At 42.2% G+C, this 20947-nt stretch overlaps 1 protein-coding gene and 1 pseudogene across 1 annotated transcript in view; both read right to left on the bottom strand.

Annotated features, from left to right (window-relative positions):
* LOC129631050 (zinc finger protein 501-like) overlaps positions 1-9361 on the bottom strand; it is a 50503-nt gene extending 41142 nt beyond the window's left edge. The window contains exons 1-3 of the mRNA XM_055551819.1: positions 9118-9361; positions 6623-6749; positions 5998-6125 (exon numbers count right to left, since the gene is read on the bottom strand). Coding sequence (XP_055407794.1) covers positions 5998-6125; positions 6623-6749; positions 9118-9201 — 339 coding nt within the window. The 5' untranslated portion in view covers positions 9202-9361. The remainder of the gene's footprint in view (positions 1-5997; positions 6126-6622; positions 6750-9117) is intronic.
* On the bottom strand, positions 837-3326 carry LOC129631051 (zinc finger protein 664-like; annotated as a pseudogene).
* Positions 9362-20947: the final 11586 nt, after the last annotated feature.

The raw sequence follows: 20947 nt of genomic DNA on the forward strand, positions 1-20947 counted from the left end.
CGTCACAGTGTCCCTGCAGTTACAGAGAGGGGGAAAAGTACAATGGAGAAATGATGGGAAATACATGATCAAATGATTTGAAACTTAAGGGCAGTAAGGAAACTAATTGTTACAGATGTCACCCTTCTATGCTACCAAAGAGTTTCTTGTTAGGTATTCTTTCCTGCAACCTTAAATTGGTAGGCTAACACTTCATTCACTACACACCAATGTTTACACAAGAAACCATTCAGTTTTACTGATTAACATGTATGATTATCACACACAGAATAAAACCTTTTACACTCCACTATGTAACTTTGATAAAAATACAGATTATAAGCATAAACAATGATATTCATTCCTCTGATACAATGATCTGAGAACTGTGATTTCTATGGTTATAAAAGGCAGGCTAATCACTTAAGAAACAAGACATATACTAATTACATGACTTTTCTGGGAAGGGTTTTCTGTACATTTCTAGGGTAGCAGAGATGTTTTTAATTGAAACATGTCAACTGATATTCATGACTTCTGTTGATACTATAAAATACATCAAGATTTTAGTGAACTGTCATTGTATTTTACTTTAAAAGCAAGTGACATAACTATTGAAAATGTACATCTTACTTTAATATGTGGAATTATTCCCTGAACATTTACATCATGGTGACTTATAGGGATGTGCGACATGAATGACAAACACCACCATTTAGATGTTCACTGTACATGTTACATTATTGTGTCCTTAATCTTATAATGGAGAAAAATATAATGTTTTCTTCCTAGATAGAAGGACTTCTCTCATCTTTGAGGTAGCAACCATCAAAAACATAACTGCATGCACACTAGAAATGAAGCATAGCATGGAGTAATTTGAGAATTGAATTACATTCATTTTGGTTTTCAAATAATCACAAATCATGTCAATATAAACAAACATACATAGCTAGTAACTGTACATTGCTAAACATCAACTCTTCATCTTGTGATCCATACTAACATCAATTTTCTATTTTAACTATGAATGACTATCTACAATATTTCTCCCTAAGAGGAACTTCAGAAAACAGGATTTATGAAATGCTTTCTAGTATGTATTTCCTGATATTTAGATTTGATTTTTATAAATACTTTTCTATATTTTCTTTACATCATCCCATATTTTTCTTATATAAAAAATCTTGGGTTTCCTGAACTGTATGTTTAGGACAAACCTCTTCCATCACTTATTTCATTATTAGGGTTTCCCTCCAGGACATGCTCTCTGATGTCCTGTGTGGTGAGAGCTCTGATTAAAGCCTTTGCAGGTTTCCTTACATTTATGAGATTTCCTCCAGTATGAATTATCTGATGGTAAGTAAGACCAATGTGCTGGGTAAAGTCTTTGTCACAATCCTTACATTTATAAGGCTTCTCTTCAGTATGAATTTGCTCATGTTTAGTAAGAGTTGCGTAGTGACTGGAAGCTTTTCCACATTCTTTACATTTATAAGGTTTCTCTCCAGTGTGAATTCTCTGATGGCAAGTAAGGCCTGTGCATTGAATAAAAGCCTTTGCCACAATCCTTACATTTATAAGGCTTCTCTCCAGTATGAACTCTCCGATGGTAAGTAAGACTTGAGTGCTGGCTACAGTCTGCCACATTCCTTACATTTAAAAGGCTTCTCTCCAGTATGAACTCTCTGATGGTATATAAGACCTGAGAGCCGGCTAAAGTCTTTGCCACAATCTTTACATTTATAAGGCTTTTCTCCAGTATGAATTTGCTGGTGTTTAGTAAGAGTTGCATATTGACTAAAAGCTTTTCCACATTCTTTACATTTATAAGGTTTCTCTCCAGCATGAATTACCTGATGTTTATGAAGACGTGAGCACTGTCTAAAGGCTTTGCCACAATCCTTACATTTAAAAGACTTCTCCCCTGTATGGACTCTCTGATGGTAAGTAACCCTTGAATGCTGGCAAAAGTCTTTGCCACATTCCTTACATTTATAAGGCTTCTTGCCAATATGGATTTGCCAATGTTGACTAAGTTTTGAACTCTGATTAAACACTTTGCCACATTCTGTACATTTGAAAGTTTTCCATCCTGTATGAATTTTCCTATGTCTACGTAGATTGAGTACATTAGTAAAGACTTTCTCACATTTCTTACACATGCAGTTTTTCTGTGGATTCTGAATACTTCGCTGTTGAATAAGTTCTGAAGACTGATTAGAAACATCACCATATTCAGTACAATTGTAAGTCTTCTCTCCAGTATGTGTACTCTTATTTAGTGGAAGACCTGATGTTTGATAAAAGATATTCCTACATTTATTACTTTTAGAATCCTTATCTGAAGATTGAGCTGCCTGATGTTTCATAAGATCAGAGTCTTGTTCAATGTTATATTTCATTGCATGAAGAGTTTCTTGCTCCATCATAAATACTCTGGTAACTATTGGGGTTGGAACTCCTACTTAAGGCCCGAGTCATGTAATTACACATGAAAAGTTGTTTCATATTAACCCTATCACGATATGTATCAAACAGTGATGGCTGAATTAAGTCTCTTCCATTATTATCAACATTACACATTTTGGAATGGAGAAAACCTATCTGTTGGTGGAAGAATAATGACCCGTTGCTTACAGATCCCTCAAATTGATTATATTGTGAGTTTTCCCCATCATTTTTAAACTTCTCCTTTTCAGACGTGGTTGAATGTATGTGTAATTGAAGTCTATGTTCAGAGTGGTTTGAATGAGCATTTGGAGTAGAGATTGGATGACCTTCCAGATTTTCTGCATTTCCCCTCAGAGAATGTGTATGTTTCAAAAACTGATGTAAGTCATCACTTACAAAGATACACTTCTCTGCAGATGTTGATGACTGAAATGGGTGTTTTCCCCATTTTGACTCACATTGCTCATTTCTTTTGGCAGTCATGTCCACATTATGTGAAATGGTCTCAATTTCTTTATGTCCATATAAACATCCTCTCAGTCTTTCACATACCCTTGTATATCTCCAGTCTTTGGTTAAATGTTCATTTCTGAGGTGAGCTCTTTCATATAGTCCTAGGTTTGCCTTTTGGATTAAATTTTCAAACCTTGGATTCTTTGACATCAAACCATGGGTGTTGTGAGAAGACACAGCTGAACTATACCAAATAAAAGTTTTCTTATGTACTATTCTGAGTGAATATCCTTAAAGATTTAGAGAAAATAGGGACACAAGGATCAAGATGCCAGAGGATTAGGCAGACTTGGAGTTCATCTCTCTCCACAAACACATCAAGAATACATCTGCAAATGGAACAATTCTCACAGCGCCCTCTCTGAACACTAGCAGAGGACCTACAACACCTAAAAGGACAAGAAAGATTCCTGCTGAGCCAGGTAGGACCAAAGAAAGAAGGAGAAGGAGAGGAGAGGGAGAGGGATGGGACCTGCAACCCTGGGGGATCTGAAGACAGAAGAGGGCTCCACCTCCGGGGAAGCCCCTCACTGGGGCTGGTGTGAACTCAGTTGGGACAGAAGGCGAGCCTCATTCTCTTTGGGAAGAGAACACGGCAGCCAGCATGTGGGAACAGGACAGAGTGAGGCCTCTATACAGGGTGCTGACCTCAGCCCTGCCCACCCAGCCTGAGAGGGTGTCCACCACTGCAGACAAGGGCTGGGTGCTGGAATGTGGGGTCTGGAGAGCAGACCCAGGCAGAGGACTTCAATTGGCTGTGAGGAAACATCCTGAGGGGATGGGAGTGAGGGAGGAGCTCTACACATGGGAATGCATGTGGAGGAAGCCTGAACCACCATAGCGCAGAGCGCCATCGGTGATGCCCAAAGGGAAGAAGCCCATTGCAGCTCCTCTCCCCCTGTGTTGGTGCCTCATTCCTGGCACTAGGAAGGGCTACCACCCGGGTGGGCTCTATTGAGCCCCAACCACGGCCTCCCCCACGCACCTCCTCCACCATCAGCAGACTCCTGTGCTCTGGGGAAGCCTCTGGAGCAGACACCTTTGGGTAGGCCACACGCACAGATGGAGCTGAAAGCACAGCTAGCCCCAGGGTTAAGGAAGAAAAGCTGAAGTCTCTCCTCGCAGCTGCACTAACCATGCTTTTATACCCATAACCGGCTTTATCAACTCAGCCCCTACAGAGCATCTGAAGGATAAGGAGGGCTCCCCCAGTCACAGCAGGTGTAGCTTTAGCAACTGTAAACTTTGTGGGCTCATACACAAGGGGGTATGAGGATCTATGCTGGTGACCTGGTGAAAACATCTGAGACCCCAGGACCATGTGCCAGCATACCCATGGTTGGGTGGGGGGGAAGGGCAGTGCCAACACGGGGTGACATGAGAGCTCACACAAGGCATGAAGGTGATACACAGAGCACACCCCGAGGTGAACATCCCCAGAGGAGCAATCCTCAGTGGCTTCTCTCCCAGTGGGTGTGCTCCAATCCCACCTGCCTCGACCACAGATCACAATCACAGAAACAGATCTGGGGGCTCTGTTTCACCAACCAGGGAGCAGACCCCACCCAGACAGGGCAGTGACAACCACAGAGCGAAGGGGAAGCTCCCCTCGATATCCAGGGCAGGCTTGGGTCACAGCAATCAAGTACCCATCAAGGGGATAAGGGCACAAACCTCAAGACCAAACTGACCCCATAAGGGGCAGGCACAAGGAACAAGAGGAACTAGGATCCTGCAGCCTTCAGGGCAGAGGCCACAAACACAGAAAATGTAATAAAATGAGAGGACAAAGAGTATGGTGCAGAGGAAGGGGCAAAATAATAAGCTACAAGAACCACTAGATGAAGCGGAGACACGCAGTCTAATGATTACCTTTTGCCCTAAGTCGTCTTAAATGGAGACACCAAACATTTTCAGAAATACTAGACGCCTTAAAATTCTTTAATCCACTTCTTACCACTTGTGTTTTTATTGGAACACATTCTATTAGATGTTTGTATCTAAAAATCATAAATGATATTGACATGCAACTAATTAGAAACTGAGGGCCACCGGAAACTGATAACAAATGAGATAAATTAATAAAGTCTGGGGAAGCTGATAACAAACAAGATAAGTTAATAAAGTCTTAAGCAATTAAATAAGAAGTGAAATTTAAAAAAATATGTTGGGAACACAGAGAACTCTACTCAGTGCCATGTGGAGACCTAAATGGAAGGAAATCTAAAAAAGATTGGCTATTTATACATATACTTTATTCTCTTTGCTGTACAAGAGTACAACATTGTAAAACAGCTACACTCCAACAAGGATTTAAAGGACTGAAAAGGACTTCTTCATATGATCTAAAATGTTAATAGTTTGAAACAACCATTAGAAATATGGTGGAAAATGTTCTAAGCTATTATGCCAATTTATTTTAAAAATCTTTGAGTTAATTGAATAAAGTATTTTACCATTGAGGAACTGCAGCAAATACACTTCAGATATTTAAAATGAGTTCACATAAAGAAAAGTGAAACATTGAAGTAACCCTGAGATTTGTATTCTCTCATTTTACAGATGTTTTGCTTTATACACTGAAATGACTTGAGTTTGAAATTTATAGGGTCATATTTGTAGCTTCCAGTGTTTTAGAAATTATAAATCAGAAAAAAAAGTTCTGTCCCCATTATTCCTAGAGTTTTGGCAGTTGTTTGCAACTCCACTCACACACTTCTGTCTAGAGGTAGAAACAAACTTAAAAAAAAAATGTCCTATATTTACTCATCAATGGGCACAGTTTTGCTAGGAACCCCAAGAAATGAAAGAGCAGCCAACTCATGCAAGTTGTCACAAGCCAAGAAGAGAATTTGAATTCTCACTGTGAATGAGAAAAGTAATCATGGAGCTGAATTCATGAATGATTGAGAGGCAGAATAAGCCAGGCAATGTTGTCTATGACAGCAACAGAAATTAACCCAGAGTTCTCCAAAATCATTTCCACTGAAGCACATCTTCCCAAGGCACATGACAAAGGATGACTTCCTCACTGCTCCTTGAACCTCTCACCTGAGTCATCAGCTCCATCCATTCACACCTACATGGGTATGTGGCTGTTGTGTCCATTCTTCTTATATCCCAGGGATTCTTCATTTGCTCCAAAAAGGCAACCAGGTCCAGCTTAGAGACCACAAGACCTATTCATCAGAGAAAGGAATATTTGTTTTGCCAGGGATTCATCACTTTCCAATCCAATATGTATTTGGGTGAGAAGAGAACACACAGGTGAATGTTAATACAGCCTAGAGAATGATTTCCCCAAATACTTTATTGAAAGCACCCTTACAACACTAACAAATACATAAAAATCAGATCCTGAGATTCTGGTCAAGTACTACAAGGCACAAGTAAGTAGTGTAAATGTGATTTTAAGAGGAAGGTGTCACTATTTAATACCATGGAACTGATATAATCACCACTAGGCTAGAGTGAAGGAGGCAGATTACATCAAGGAAGAAAAAATTTAGAATCATACAGAATCACCATGAAGGCTTTCTATCTAAACTCACAAATACCCATTTCCTGCTAGAAAGCAGGGATCTGAAGCTATTGTTGGAAGCAGAAAATTCCAGGAGACATTCTAGAAACCAAACCCAGTGGTGGATAAGGGATTCTGGAAAGCAGTTATCCTCACCCAAGGAGGCCAGGTTCCCATAGTTCTCTAACATCACGTCCCTGTACAATTCCTGCTGATCGAGGTCCAGGCATTCCCACTCCTCTTGAGTGAAGTCTATGGTCACGTCCTGGAACATCAGCCATCCCTGAAATACAAAGTACAGATGCCATGTACTTTGGGGTCACAAAGAATCAGACACAACTGAGATCGCAGAGTCAGACACGACCGATGACTGAATGACTGAACTGACTGACTGACTGTCATATGGCCAAGTGCAGACTTCCTAATGTGACCCTAAATGAAAACAGCAATTTCAGAGAACTGATTTTGATTTGGTGTAGTTCCCAGTATCACACAGTAACATTTTCTACCATATTTTTAACCCCAAGAAAAGAGGATATGATTCACAAGAACCTATTCTGATGTGGAAGAGAAATTATAATGTAATCAGATCAACCCTGGCATATTTATTTTTGAGTGTTGTACTTGTGTGACCCAGAATAAATTGTCTACCAAAAAACAGGAAACATTTTTAAAAAGCAGATTCTGATCCAAGAGTTCTGGAGTGAAGAAAATGTGCCCCATTTTTACTAAGCTTATTCGAACTAGTAATGTTGCAAATTCTGCTCCACGAATGACCATTCTGAACAGCAACAAAGTAGAATAGTAGGGAAGAATTCATACTTAAGTCTGAACTTTAAGTCTTTTACAGATTTTACAGGTCTTATAGGATAGTAACCTTGGCACCAAGAATCATTTTAACTATTTAGTATACACTGTATATCTTTCTGACAGTTTTTACAGACTCTTGAATGTGCAACAGAAATGATAACTCCTCTATCCTTAGGATTCTCCAGGCAAGAATACTAGAGTTGGGAGATATTCCCTTCTCCAGGAAATCTTAAAAAGAAAAAGAAAGAAAAAAGCAATCAAATCATGTTAACAGGTTTATGGACACAGACATACTTAAATGGGACTATATACTTATTATTAATAGTTAATAGAGAAAAGTTGTCATGTCAATAACATAAAAAATGTTTTAACTTATTAAAATGTAAATAAATACATGAGGATGATATTATTTTTATTTCTTTAAATAAACTAGGATATAGACATACACAATGATGTAAAATAGAGCTCTGGTTCTGAATTTTTTAATTTCCTGAAAATCTGTATCATTTGCAAAGAGCAATAGCTCAAATTTTAATACAATTGAATATAAATTAGCACTAATAAGATTCTTATAAACATTTTGAAAAATAAGAAAATGTGATGAGACTCTGTGATGTAAGCATGGAGTGTACCTGGAAATGATCAGACCTGGGCTTGAGTGACAAAAACTCCCACTCCCCAAACCCAGCATCTCTACTAAACACAGTCATCTTCCAAAGCAAAGAGAAAACTAAGAGCATATGGGATTCCCCCATTAACTGTAATAGTTTAGGCACATCCCTCACTTTTTCTTTCCAAGGCCCTTGTTAAAGACAAAAGGAAAATACATAAGCTCCATTACATGGGAATCTCACAGAAGTACCTAAACCAGTGAACATCAGAGTCATGGGGTTAGAAGTACATGGAAGAATTCATTATTACTGCATGGGTATTTTGGCAATATTACAGAAACCATGATTTGAATCTATCATTAAAAAATGTTAGTTTTAAGCAAATTTCACTTCATATATACCACCTGTGACATGTAGCCTAATGCCACATTTAATTAGTAAGTCTTTCTTATCGACACAGAGGAAGAGGATAGTCCCAACTACATTTTTTTATTTCTGAAAATCTTCTGAAAAATTCTGGACCACTGAGTTCATTCTATTTCCAAGGGCATTGCCTTTTGCTCCTGTTTTAAAGACCTGAAGTTGCATCCAGATATAAACTCATAATGGCATTTCCCTTACTTCCCTAGGATCCCAACACAGAACAACATTCCACTGAGAATCCCTTATACCAATGCCTCCCTGTGTTGGTCTTTCACAAAGGGAATATGTTCAACATTGAAACTGACTAATTCATGTTGAGAATTCACCATGCCAGGGTACATACATTGGATAACGGGCTCTGGGACATAAGGAAGAAACAGTCTAAAGAGCCAGTCTTCTTCAATACAAGAAAAACTGGAAAAACAAACACTCTAGGTAGAAAAATTAGAAGCAGAGAATTGAAGTTTTGCAGATTTTCAGTCCAGGCATTTCAGGAGGAAAAGCAGACACAGCCCCAGACCTGGGACAGGACATTTACCTGAGAAGCTGCCATTTCCTCCTCTTCTTCCTCCAGCTCTGTGTCTCCTCTGGGGATATTTTGTCACAAACTCACATCTGGGTGTTAAGAAAATAACTTTAAAGGCATCCACAACACTTGAATCTGCAAGTGCTGCAATGATTGAGAAAAAATAGTTTTCTTGTTTCTCTTTGCCTTTTTCAGAGATCCTTTTTCACTTGGTTCCTGGTCTGTAGCAGATAATCAAGACTAACCTGATATGCTAATCACATCCTGTGTCTGGTGCTTACCTTTCCTGCGTTCTCTTTGCAGACCACCCCTGCTAGTTCTCCTTTCTTTTTGCATTTCAGAATGCAGGCCACAGCACAATTCATGAGAGATAAAGGACAGAACTACCAGGTTACCTGACCCAGCCTGTGAGGGTTTTTGAAACAATGTAAGAGGAACACTCAGGTCCATGAGCCAAGAGCTGCAGCCTCACACTCAGCACTCCTGAGACCTCAGGAAGGGAGGATTTAGGGCGGGAACTTCTAGAAACAAAGAATGTCTGCCTGATTGGGGAGGGATTCCTTCTAGGATGGGTGTGGCCCTCCAAGGCCTGGTATCTGTGCCCTTTAGGGAGGGGAGATGGGGAGTGACTGCTTGGTGGGAATCATCTGGGGGCCCTGAGTTGCTGGAAGGCTTTGCTCTCAGAATTCTTCCCAAAGATACCTTGCCTGCTGCAGGCTAAGTCGCTCAGTCCTGTCCAACCCTGCGAATCCACGGAGTGTAGCCCCATTGGCTTCTCTGCCTATGGGGCATCTCCAGGCAGGAATACTGGAGTGGCTTGCCATGGCCTCCTCTAGGGGATATTCCCAACCCAGGGATGGAACCTGCATCTCTTACATCTCCCCATTGGCAGGTGGGTTCTTTACCACTAGCGCCACCTGGAGAGCCCCATGATACCTTGAGTACTTCATTTTCACTCCTCTCTGCAGCCTGGGGGACACAGCTTTTCACAAAATGATTTGCATTGTGACCACCTGCCTGCAGGTGAGGGACCTCCAACTTCAGAGACAAGGAGCCTGAAGGTATTTCCATCACAGCTTTCTTTGAAAATAAACCAGGGGCAGCAGTGAACACTGGCTTAAAAATGTGTGTGCCTAGATGCTTAGTCATGTCTGACTCTGTGACCCCTTGTACTGTGGCCACCAGGTCTCTCTGTCCATGCGAATCCCCAGGCAAGAATACTGAAGTGGGGTGCCATTTCCTCCTCCAGGGGGTCTTCCTGACCCAGGGATCAAGCCCATGTCTTTTGGGCCTCCTGCATTGGCCAGTGGATTCTTTAGTACAATTACCACCTGAGAAGCCCAAAAGTGTGTATGGGAATGGACAAACGCCTGTGAAAATGATGCCCTAAATGCATATCTGATGATCAACAAAGGAAATAATGATCTGTGTTAAGTAATAAGTGACATAACTCTCAGCTGAAAAAAAAAAAAATGCGAGCTCAAAGTTGAGAATTAGGTTTTATTTGGTGGGAATGTTAGGTCTTGAGCCCAGGAGACAGTATGTCAGGTGATCTTGAGACAGCTGACTCTGAGGAGGCAGGGGAGGAGACAGACTATAGACAAGTTTGCAGCAAGGGGCAGGTAATCTGATTATTAAAGGTTACAATAATTAAGAAAAAGATCCCTCACATAAAGAGATTTGATGATCTTCTCTGTATGGTAAGATACAAGTGTCCAGGCTTATTGAAATCATTTCTTTCATATGCATCTAGATATCCAGAAGTAATCCGGCTTCCTTGATTGTTAACATCCTAATTCCTTGTTTACCATAAGAGATGGTCAACACCGAAATCAGATTGATTATATTCTTTGCAGTCAAAGATGGAGAAGCTCTATATAGTCAGCAAAAACAAGACCAGGAGCTGACTGTGGCTCAGACCATGAACTCCTTATTGCCAAATTCAGACTTAAATTGAAGAAAATAGGGAAAACCACTAGACCATTCAGGTATGACCTAAATCAAATCCCTTATGATTATACAGTGGAAAAGAGAAATAGATTTAAGGGCCTAGATCTGATAGATAGAGTACCTGATGAGCTATGGAATGAGGTTTGTGACATTGTACAGGAGACAGGGATCAAGACCATCCCCACGGAAAAGAAATGCAAAAAAGCAAAATGGCTGTCTGGGGACGCCTTACAAATAGCTGTGAAAAGAAGAGAAGTGAAAAGCAAAGGAGAAAAGGAAAGATATAAACATCTGAATGCAGAGTTCCAAAGAATAGCAAGAAGAGATAAGAAAGCCTTCTTCAGCGATCAATGCAAAGAAATAGAGGAAAACAACAGAACGGCAAAGACTAGAGATGTCTTCAAGAAAATTAGAGATACCAAGGGAACATTTCATGCAAAGATGGGCTCGACAAAGGACAGAAATGGTATGGACCTAACAGAAGCAGAAGATATTAAGAACAGGTGGCAAGACTACACAGAAGAACTGTACAAAAAAGATCTTCACGACCCAGATAATCATGATGGTATGATCACTGACCTGGAGCCAGCCATCCTGGAATGTGAAGTCAAGTGGGCCTCAGAAAGCATCACTACGAACAAAGCTAGTGGAGGTGATAGAATTCCAGGTGAGCTATTCCAAATCCTGAAAGATGATGCTGTGAAAGTGCTGCACTCAATATGCCAGCACATTTGGAAAACTCAGCAGTGGACACAGGACTGGAAAAGCTCAGTTTTCATTCCAATCCCAAAGAAAGGCAATGCCAAAGAATGCTCAAACTACCACACAATTGCACTCATCTCACATGCTAGTAAAGTAATTCTTAAAATTCTCCAAGCCAGGCTTCAGCAATATGTGAACCGTGAACTTCCTGATGTTCAAGCTGGTTTTAGAAAAGGCAGAGGAACTAGAGATCAAATTTCCAAAATCTGCTGGATCATGGAAAAAGCAAAAGAGTGCCAGAAAAACATCTATTTCTGCTTTATGGACTATGCCAAAGCCTTTGACTGTGTGGATCACAATAAACTGTGGAAAATTCTGAAAGAGATGGGAATACCTGAACACCTGATCTGTCTCTTGAGAAATTTGTATGCAGGTCAGGAAGCAACAGTTAGAACTAGACATGGAACAACAGACTGGTGCCAAATAGGAGAAGGAGATCGTCAAGGCTGTATATTGTCACCCTGCTTATTTAACTCATATGCAGAGTACATCATGAGAAACGCTGGACTAGAAGAAACACAAGCTGGAATCAAGATTGCCGGGAGAAACATCAATAACCTCAGATATGCAGATGACATCACCCTTATGGCAGAGAGTGAAGAGGAACTCAAAAGCCTCTTGATGAAAGTGAAAGTGGAGAGTGAAAAAGTTGGCTTAAAGCTCAACATTCAGAAAACGAAGATCATGGCATCCAGTCTCACCACTTCATGGGAAATAGATGGGGAAACAGTGGAAACAGTGTCAGACTTTATTTTTCTGGGCTCCAAAATCACTGCAGATGGTGACTGCAGCCATGAAATTAAAAGACGCTTACTGCTTGGAAGGAAAGTTATGACCAACCTAGACAGCATATTCAAAAGCAGAGACATTACTTTGCCAACAAAGGTTCGTCTAATCAAGGCTATGGTTTTTCCTGTGGTCGTGTATGGATGTGAGAGTTGGACTGTGAAGAAGGCTGAGTGCCGAAGAATTGATGCTTTTGAACTGTGGTGTTGGAGAAGACTCTTGAGAGTCCCTTGGACTGCAAGGAGATCCACCCAGTCCATTCTGAAGGAGATGAGCCCTGGGATTTCTTTGGAAGGAATGATGCTAAAGCTGAAACTCCAGTACTTTGGCCACCTCATGCGAAGAGTTGACTCATTGGAAAAGACTCTGATGCTGGGAGGGACTGGGGGCAGGAGGAAAAGGGGACGACAGAGGATGAGATGGCTGGATGGCATCACTGACTCGATGGACATGAGTCTGAGTGACCTTTGGGAGTTGGTGATGGACAGGGAGGCCTGGCGTGCTGCGATTCATGGGGTCGCAAAGAGTCGGACACGACTGAGCAACTGATCTGATCTGATCTGATCTGGACTCCTCTCATAATTGCCCCCCGCCCCTGCCCCCAGCAGTTCGGTTCAGTTCAGTTCAGTTGCTCAGTGTGTCCGACTCTTTGCGACCTCATGAATCGCAGCACTCCAGGCCTCCCTGTCCATCACCAACTCCCAGAGTTCACTCAGACTCACATCCAGTGAGTCAGTTATGACATCCAACCTTCTCCTCCTGCCCCCAATCCCTCTCAGCATCAGAGTCTTTGCCAATGAGTCAACTCTTCACATGAGGTGGCCAAAGTATTGGAGTTTCAGCTTCAGCATCATTCCTTCCAAAGAACACCCAGGACTGATTTCCCTTAGAATGGACTGGTTGAATCTCCTTGCAGTCCAAGGGACTCTCAAGAGTCTTCTCCAACACCACAGTTCACAAGCATCAATTCCTTGGTGCTCAGCTTTCTTCACAGTCCAACTTCCACATCCATATATGACCACTGGAAAAACCATAGCCTTGACTAGACGGACCTTTGTTGACAAAGTAATGTCTCTGCTTTTGAATATGCTATCTAGGTTGGTCATAACTTTCCTTCCAAGGAGTAAGTGTCTTTTAATTTCATGGCTGCAGTCACCATCTGCAGTGATTTTGGAGACCCCAAAAATAAAGTCTGACACTGTTTCCACCATTTCCCCATCTATTTACCATGAAGTGATGGGACCGGATGCCATGATCTTCGTTTTCTGAATGTTGAGCTTTAAGCCAACTTTTTCACTCTCCTCTTTCACCTTCATCAAGAGGCTTTTGAGTTCCTCTTCACTTTCTGCCATAAGGGTGATGTCATCTGTATATTTGAGGTTATTGATATTTTCCCCTGCAATCTTGATTCCAGCTTGTTTTTCTTCCAGCCCAGAGTTTTTCATGATGTACTCTGCATATAAGTTAAATAAGCAGGGTGACAATATACAGCCTTGACATACTCCTTTTCCTATTTGGAACCAGTCTGTTGTTCCATGTCCCGTTCTAACTGTTGCTTCCTTTCCTGCATATAGGTTTCTCAAGAGGCAGTTAGGGAGTAGGAAATATCCAATGGCTTCTGAATAGCTGGCTTTGTTTCACCTGGGCTCAGAGACTTGCATTTACAAAAGGCTTGTTGGTAGTAGGGCTTTCCTAGTGGCTCACTTGGTAAAGAATCTGCCTGCAATGCAGGCGACCGCAGTTCAATTCCTGGAGAAGGGAATGACAACCCACTCCAGTATTCTTGCCTGGAGAATCCCATGGACAGAGGAGCCTAGCGGGCTACAGTCTATGGGTTGCAAAGAGTGGGACAAGACTGTGCAACCAACTTTCACTTTCTTTAGTGGTAAAGTCAAGATTTCCTTGACAAACATCAACAATCTCAGATATGCAGATGATACCACTCTAATGGTAGAAAGCAAAGAGGAACTAGAGAAGCTCTTGATAGTGGTGCAAGAAGAAAGTGAAAAAGCTGGCTTAAAACTCAACATTCAGAAAAACTAGGATCGTGGCATTGATGGGGGAAAAGTGGAAACAGTGACAGTATTACTTTTGTGGGGTCCAAAGTCACTGTGGATGGTTACTGAGGCCATGACATTAAAAGACACTTGTGCCTTGGAAGAAAAGCTATGAAAATCCTAGACAACATATTAAAAAGCAGAGACATCACTTTGCCAAAAGCTATGATTTTTCTCCTGGTCATGTATGGATGAAATAGTTAGACTATAAGTAAGGCTGAGCACCAAAGAATTGATGCTTTCTAATTGTGATGCTGGAGAAGACTTCTGAGAGTCCCTTGGACTTCAAGGAGAGTAAACCAGTCAATCCTAAAGGAAATCATCCCTGAATATTCATTGGAAGGACTCATCCTGAGGCTGAAGCTCCAACACTTTGGCCCTCTAACAATGAGCCAACTCACTGGAAAACACTCTGATGCTAGTGTTGAGTAAAAAGATGTTCAACTTGAGATTTGCAAGTTAAGTTTTATTTGGGGCAAAATGTTTCCATTGTTTCCCCATCTACTTGCCATGAAGTGATGGGACTGGATGCCATGATTTTAGGTTTCTGAATGTTGAGCTTTAAGCCAACTTTTTCACTTTTCTCTTTCATTTTCATCAAGAGGCTCTTTAGTTCTTTTGCTTTCTTCTTGCTGAAGGTGAAACTCCAATACTTCTGCCACCTATGCAAAGAAAGGATTCATTGGAAAAGACCCTGATGCTAGGCAAGATTGAGGGCAGTATAAGATGGTTGGATGGCATCACCAACTGGATGGACATGAGCTTGAGGAAGCTCTGGGAGTTGGTGATGGACAGGGAAGCCTGGCGTGCTGCAGTCCATGGGTTGCAAAGACTGGGACACGACTGAGCGACTGGACTGAACTGGGGCAAAATGAGGTCTGCAGCCCGCGAGGCAGAATTTCAGATAGCTCTGAGGGACTGCTCCAAAGTGGCAGTGGGGGAAAGTCAATGTATAAGGTTTTGGTGAAGGTGGAGTTTGATGCCATTAAGCACTCATTTTACAAAAGGTTTTTTGCTAATTATGAGGATCTGATGGAACCATGAAAGGATTTAATGCTTCTCTAGACATGAGGAGATGCAAGGATTGAGATCATAAAATCTATTCCTAAAAACATCCAACTATCTAAAGACCTGTCCCACCAGATTCCCTGGGGCACAGAGTGCCTCACTCTACCCTGAACTCCCTCTGGGGTTGTTGAAGGGCAACAGCTATGCAGCATGGGGTTCAATCTCCATAGAGGTAGATAGCAAATGCCCTTGTGGTTCGGTCATTGGCAACGCTATTGGCAAGTGCCAATTTGTAGTTGGAGCTGGGAAAGAGTGAAGGCAAAAGGAGAAGGGACCAGCAAAGACATGGTTGGTGGCATTATTGACTCAAGAACATAAGTTTGAGCACACACTGGGAGTTAACCGAAGATTGGGGAGCCTGGCTTGCTGTATTCCATGGGATCCCAAAGAGTTGAACACAACTTAGCGACTTCCCAATGGTAAGAATGAAGAAGACAGGTTACATGAAGACAGAAGGTTAGAATTATAAGGACTCATAATGAAATCTTTCTGTCAAATGTCATAAATACCATTTTGTCCTAGAAAGCAGATATGTGAAACTCTCTTGGAGGAAGCAAAAGATTTCAGGAGACATTCTGGAGATGCAGAAACCAAAACCCTGAGGGTAAATAAGCGATCCTGGAAGGAATTATCCTCACCCAAGGAAGGGAATGAGCCTAAGATGGTGGAGTACAAGGACGTGTGCTCATCTTCTGCAAGAACTCCAAAATTTCAACTCACTGCTGAATGATCATTGACAGGAGAATGTTGGATCCCACCAAAAAATGATACCCCACATCCAAGGGCAAAGGAGAAGTCCCAGAAAGATGGTGGAGGGGTGAAATCGCATTTAGAATCAAACTCCATGCCCGCCAGAGACCCTCAGAGGGCTCAAACAAAACATTGTGCACACCAGGACCCAGAGACCCCCGAGAGAGTGAGCCAGAACTGTGTTTGAGTGCTCCCTCAGAGGTACGGGTCAGCAGTGGCCTTCCACAGGGGCAGGGGCTCTGGGTGCAGGAGACCTGGTCACACAGCCTGTGGTATAAGCCCTCTCGGAGGAGGTCGTCATTAACCTCACCATAGAGCAGCCGAACAGATGATCCACAAACTGCAGAACAATTATAACAAAGAAATTCTCACATTGTCAAGAAAGTTTCAGGACCCACAACAGATTTCCCAACCTGGGGATCTGGCAAAGGGACTGAAAACTCCCAAGGAATTTGACTTTGGAGGCCAGTGGGATTTGATTATAGAACTTACACAGGACTGAAGAAACAGACTCTTGGAGGACACAGACAAGACCTTGCGTGCACCAGGACCTAGGAGAAAGGAGCAGTGGCCACACAAGAAACTGACCCAGACTTGCCTGTGAGTGTCCAGGAGTCTCCAGCAGACGCATGGGTCAGTGGTGGCTTGCTGCAGAGTCGGGGGCACTAGGTGCAGCAGTGCTTGCACAGGACCGTTGGAAGGAAGTCCATTACCTCCACCATCTTTGGTCTTAGGTCAAACAACAGGGAGGAGATACAGCCCTGCCCATCAACAGAAAATTGGATTAAAGATTTACTGAGCATGGCCCCACCCATCAGAACAAGACCCAGTTTCCGCCTCAGTCAGTCTCTCTTATCAGGAAGCTTCCATAAGCCTCTTATCCTTCTCCATCAGAGGGCTACTGCTGCTACTGCTAAGTCGCTTCAGTCGTGTCCGACTCTGTGCGACCCCAGAGATGGCAGCCCACCAGGCTCCCCCGTCCCTGGGATTCTCCAGGCAAGAACACTGGAGTGGGTTGCCATTTCCTTCTCCAATGCATGAAAGTGAAAAGTGAAAGTGAAGTCGCTCAGTCATTCCTGACTCTTAGTGACCCCAAGGACTGCGGTCTACCAGGCTCCTTTGTCCATGGATTTTCCAGGCAAGAGTACTGGAGTGGGGTGCCATTGCCTTCTCCGACAGAATGAAAACCACAATCACGAAAACTAACCAATCTGATCACATGGACCACAGCCTTGTCTAACTCAATGAAACTATGAATCATGTCACGTAGGGCTGCCCAAGACGGATGGGTCATGGTGGAGAGTTCTGACAAAACATGGTCCACTGGAGAAGGGAATGGCAAACCACTTCAGTATTCGTGCCTTGAGAACCCCATGAAGACTATGAAAAGGCAAAAAGATATAACACTGAAAGATGAACTCCCCAGGTCGATAGTTGCTCAATATGCTACTGGAGAAAAGTGGAGAAATAATTCCAGAAAGAATGAAGAGACTGAGCCAAAGCAAAAACAATATTCAAAGATAGAGGAAAAACATACGAACTTAAAATAGCCTGATAATCTCAGTGAAATCACCAGAACCAGTGGACAACAGATATCATGGTATAAATGGATCACATGGAACATACACTGCCTGGGTATCTTGGAAAAAATAAGGAAATCGTAACTTTAATCTAACAGAAAAAAATGTCAGTTTTATTCAAATTTCATTTCACATATACTTCCCCTGTTTAGTATCCTACTAATTCACTTAACTAGGAAGTATTAGCATTACAGAGGACAGGATCTCCTAGTTATTTTTTTATTTCTGAAACTTTTCTGAAAAATTCTGGACCACTGAGCAGATTCTATTTATAAGGGTATTTTCTCAGTCCTGAATTAAACAGCTGAATTGCATCCAGACATAAATTCCTTAGGGCATTTCTCCGACTTCTCTAAGATCCCAACACTGAACCACATCCCAGTAGGAATCTCAGACACCAGTGACTCCCCATGCTGATCTCTCACAAAGGGAGTATTTTCACCAGCAGAAAGTCACTAATTCATGCTGAGAATTCATCGTGCTCCATAGAAAGCCAGGATGCAGAAAACGGAGAAAAGGCTCTGGGACACAAGGGAGAAGTAGTCTAAAGAGCTGGTCTTCACTATTATAAGAAGAAAAGGAAAAAATAAGTTGATAGCAAAGACCCCAGGCAGAAAAATTAGAAGTAGTGAAGTAAAGGTTTACAGATTCTCACCTCAGACATTTCCTGAGGAAAAGCAGACACAGCCCCAGACCCGGGACAGGACATGTACCTGAGAAGCTGCCATTTCCTCTTCTTCCTCATGCTCTGTATCTTGTCTGGGGACGTTATGCAGCAAACTCACACCTGCGTATTGAGAAAATACCTTCAAAGGCATCAACACAGCTCTTTAACCTGCAACGAATGCACCTACAGACAGAGGACGTTGAAAAGCTGAAAAGACTGACCTCTTCTGACCTCTGTCTCTGAAGAGATTCAGCAACAATCACTTCCTACCTGGAGACCAGCCTGTGAACTAATTTCTTGACTGTTCTCTCCTCAGAGAGAGCTCCTAACCCTCTGCTCACACAGATGATGTGAGTTGACTGACTTCCCTGGTCCAAATCCAGCTAGACCAACCTCTCCTCAGACTCAAGCCTGCCTTCAGCTCTCACAAACGGACCAGGAGCCATGTCCTTAACCCAGGACTCCCCTTAGAATCCCCTGGAGCACATCCTACAAACCACACTGATGCTCCACAGGACCAATAGAGAACTCTGTGGGGAAGACACTGGTGAAGTTATTGCTTAACACTGGTCATGTGATCTTGATGGGAAACCAGATGGAAAGCACTTGGTTAAAGATTCTTTCTGAACCATTTCGGTGAATACAAACCCCTCCAGGTCAGAGTCCCACTCACTCTGAAAGATTATGAATATGCAGGTCTAAGGTGGGGACATGAAAAGAGTCTTTAGAGTGGGAACTTCTAGACACACAGATGGTCAGCCTGACTCCCTGGGGAGGGGCTCTTTCTTGGATGGGTGCAGTCCTCCAGGTCCTGGTGCCATGCCCTTGGAGGAGGGGAGGTGGGAGTGAGTGCTTGGTGGGAATTACCTGCTGACCTTGCTTTTGTGAAGGCTTTGGTCTCAGAATTCTGCAAAGATACCTCGAGTCCTTAGCTCTTTTCACTCCCTCCCAAGTTTGGGGCCACGTGTTTTCACAAAATGATTTGCATTGTGATCACCTATCTGCAGGTAGGGGGCCTGCAGACTCCTTTTAGACCAGGAGTCTGAAGATGTTTCCATCACAGCTTTCTTTGAACATAGACCAGGAGGAGCAGTGGACTATGGGTTAAATGTATTCAAATGAAGAAACTTAGACTTTGAAAATGGTGCTCTAAATGCATATTTAGACCATCAAAAGAATGATCTGTGTTATAAAACGAGTGATATTGAAGAAAATTAACACATGAGTGTGTAGTTGTTGGTCTATTTAGTGTGTGTATCTTTCTAGGTTTTTTTGAATCATCTTGCTGCAGTTTGTTCTCTGCTCCATTTTGGGAGTTATATAATATTTTCTCACGTCTTTATAGGTAATGTTAAGAAAATTAGAAGAAGCATATTCATTTTATAATATTATATGACTTAAATGAATATTTTAAATATTCAGTACAATATATTCAGTGTGCATGCACCAGGACCAATGACTTTTCTTTTTATTTTAGAGATTTTTTTTTTTAATGGATCGTTTCATTTCACAGCACCACTGAGAATAAGGTGCAGAGTTTTCCCTTATAGCTCATGCTTCCCCACATGGAGAGCATCTCTACTTATCTTTCCTTACCAGAAGAGACATTTTTCATCACTACTGAATCTACCAGCATCCCTCGTAGCTCAGTCGGTAAAGAATCCACCTGCAATGCAGGAGATGCAGGTTCGATCCCTGAGTCAAGAAGATCTCCTAGAGAAGGAAATGGCAACCCATTCAAGTATTCTTGCCTGGGAAAGTCCATGGACAGAAGAGACTGGGAGACTACAGTTCGTGGGACTCGCAAGAGTTGAACATGACTGAGTGACTAAACAACTACCACCACGAATTAATCTACATGGACATTAAATGGATAAACTTCCTAGAATACTAGAATGGGGACCCATCCCTTTCTCTAGGGGATCTTTGTAACCTAGGGATCGAACCTGTGTTTCTTGCATTGGCAGGCGGATTCTTTAGACTAGCACCATCTACGTAGCATTTGCATACTATGAGTCTGGGCTGATGTATAATAACATGTGTCCATGATGGCAGTTTTACACAGATTATTTCATGGTCCTGGAAGTTCTCTAGATTCAGAATATTCATAGCCCCACCTTTGCAATCCCTGGCAAACGCTGACTATAATATCAAAGTGAAAGTCGCTCAGTCCTGTCCCACTCTTTGCATACCAGACCTCCCTGTTCATTGCCAACTCCCAGAGCATATGCAAACTCATCTCCATCGCATTGGTGATGCCATCCAACCATCTCATCCTCTGTCGTCCCCTTTTTCTCCTGCCTTTAATCATTCCCAGCATAAGGGTCTTTTCTAATGAGTCAGCTCTTCATATCAGGTGGCCAAAGTATTGGAGTTTCAGCTTCAACATCAGTCCTTCCAATGAACATTCAGGATTGATTTCCCTTAGGATGGACTGGTTGGACCTCCTTGCAGTCCAAGGGACTCTCAAGAGTCTTCTCCAACACCACAG

The sequence above is a fragment of the Bubalus kerabau genome, chromosome 17 (assembly GCF_029407905.1).
Source record: "Bubalus kerabau isolate K-KA32 ecotype Philippines breed swamp buffalo chromosome 17, PCC_UOA_SB_1v2, whole genome shotgun sequence".
NCBI classification, from domain to species: Eukaryota; Metazoa; Chordata; class Mammalia; order Artiodactyla; family Bovidae; genus Bubalus; species Bubalus kerabau.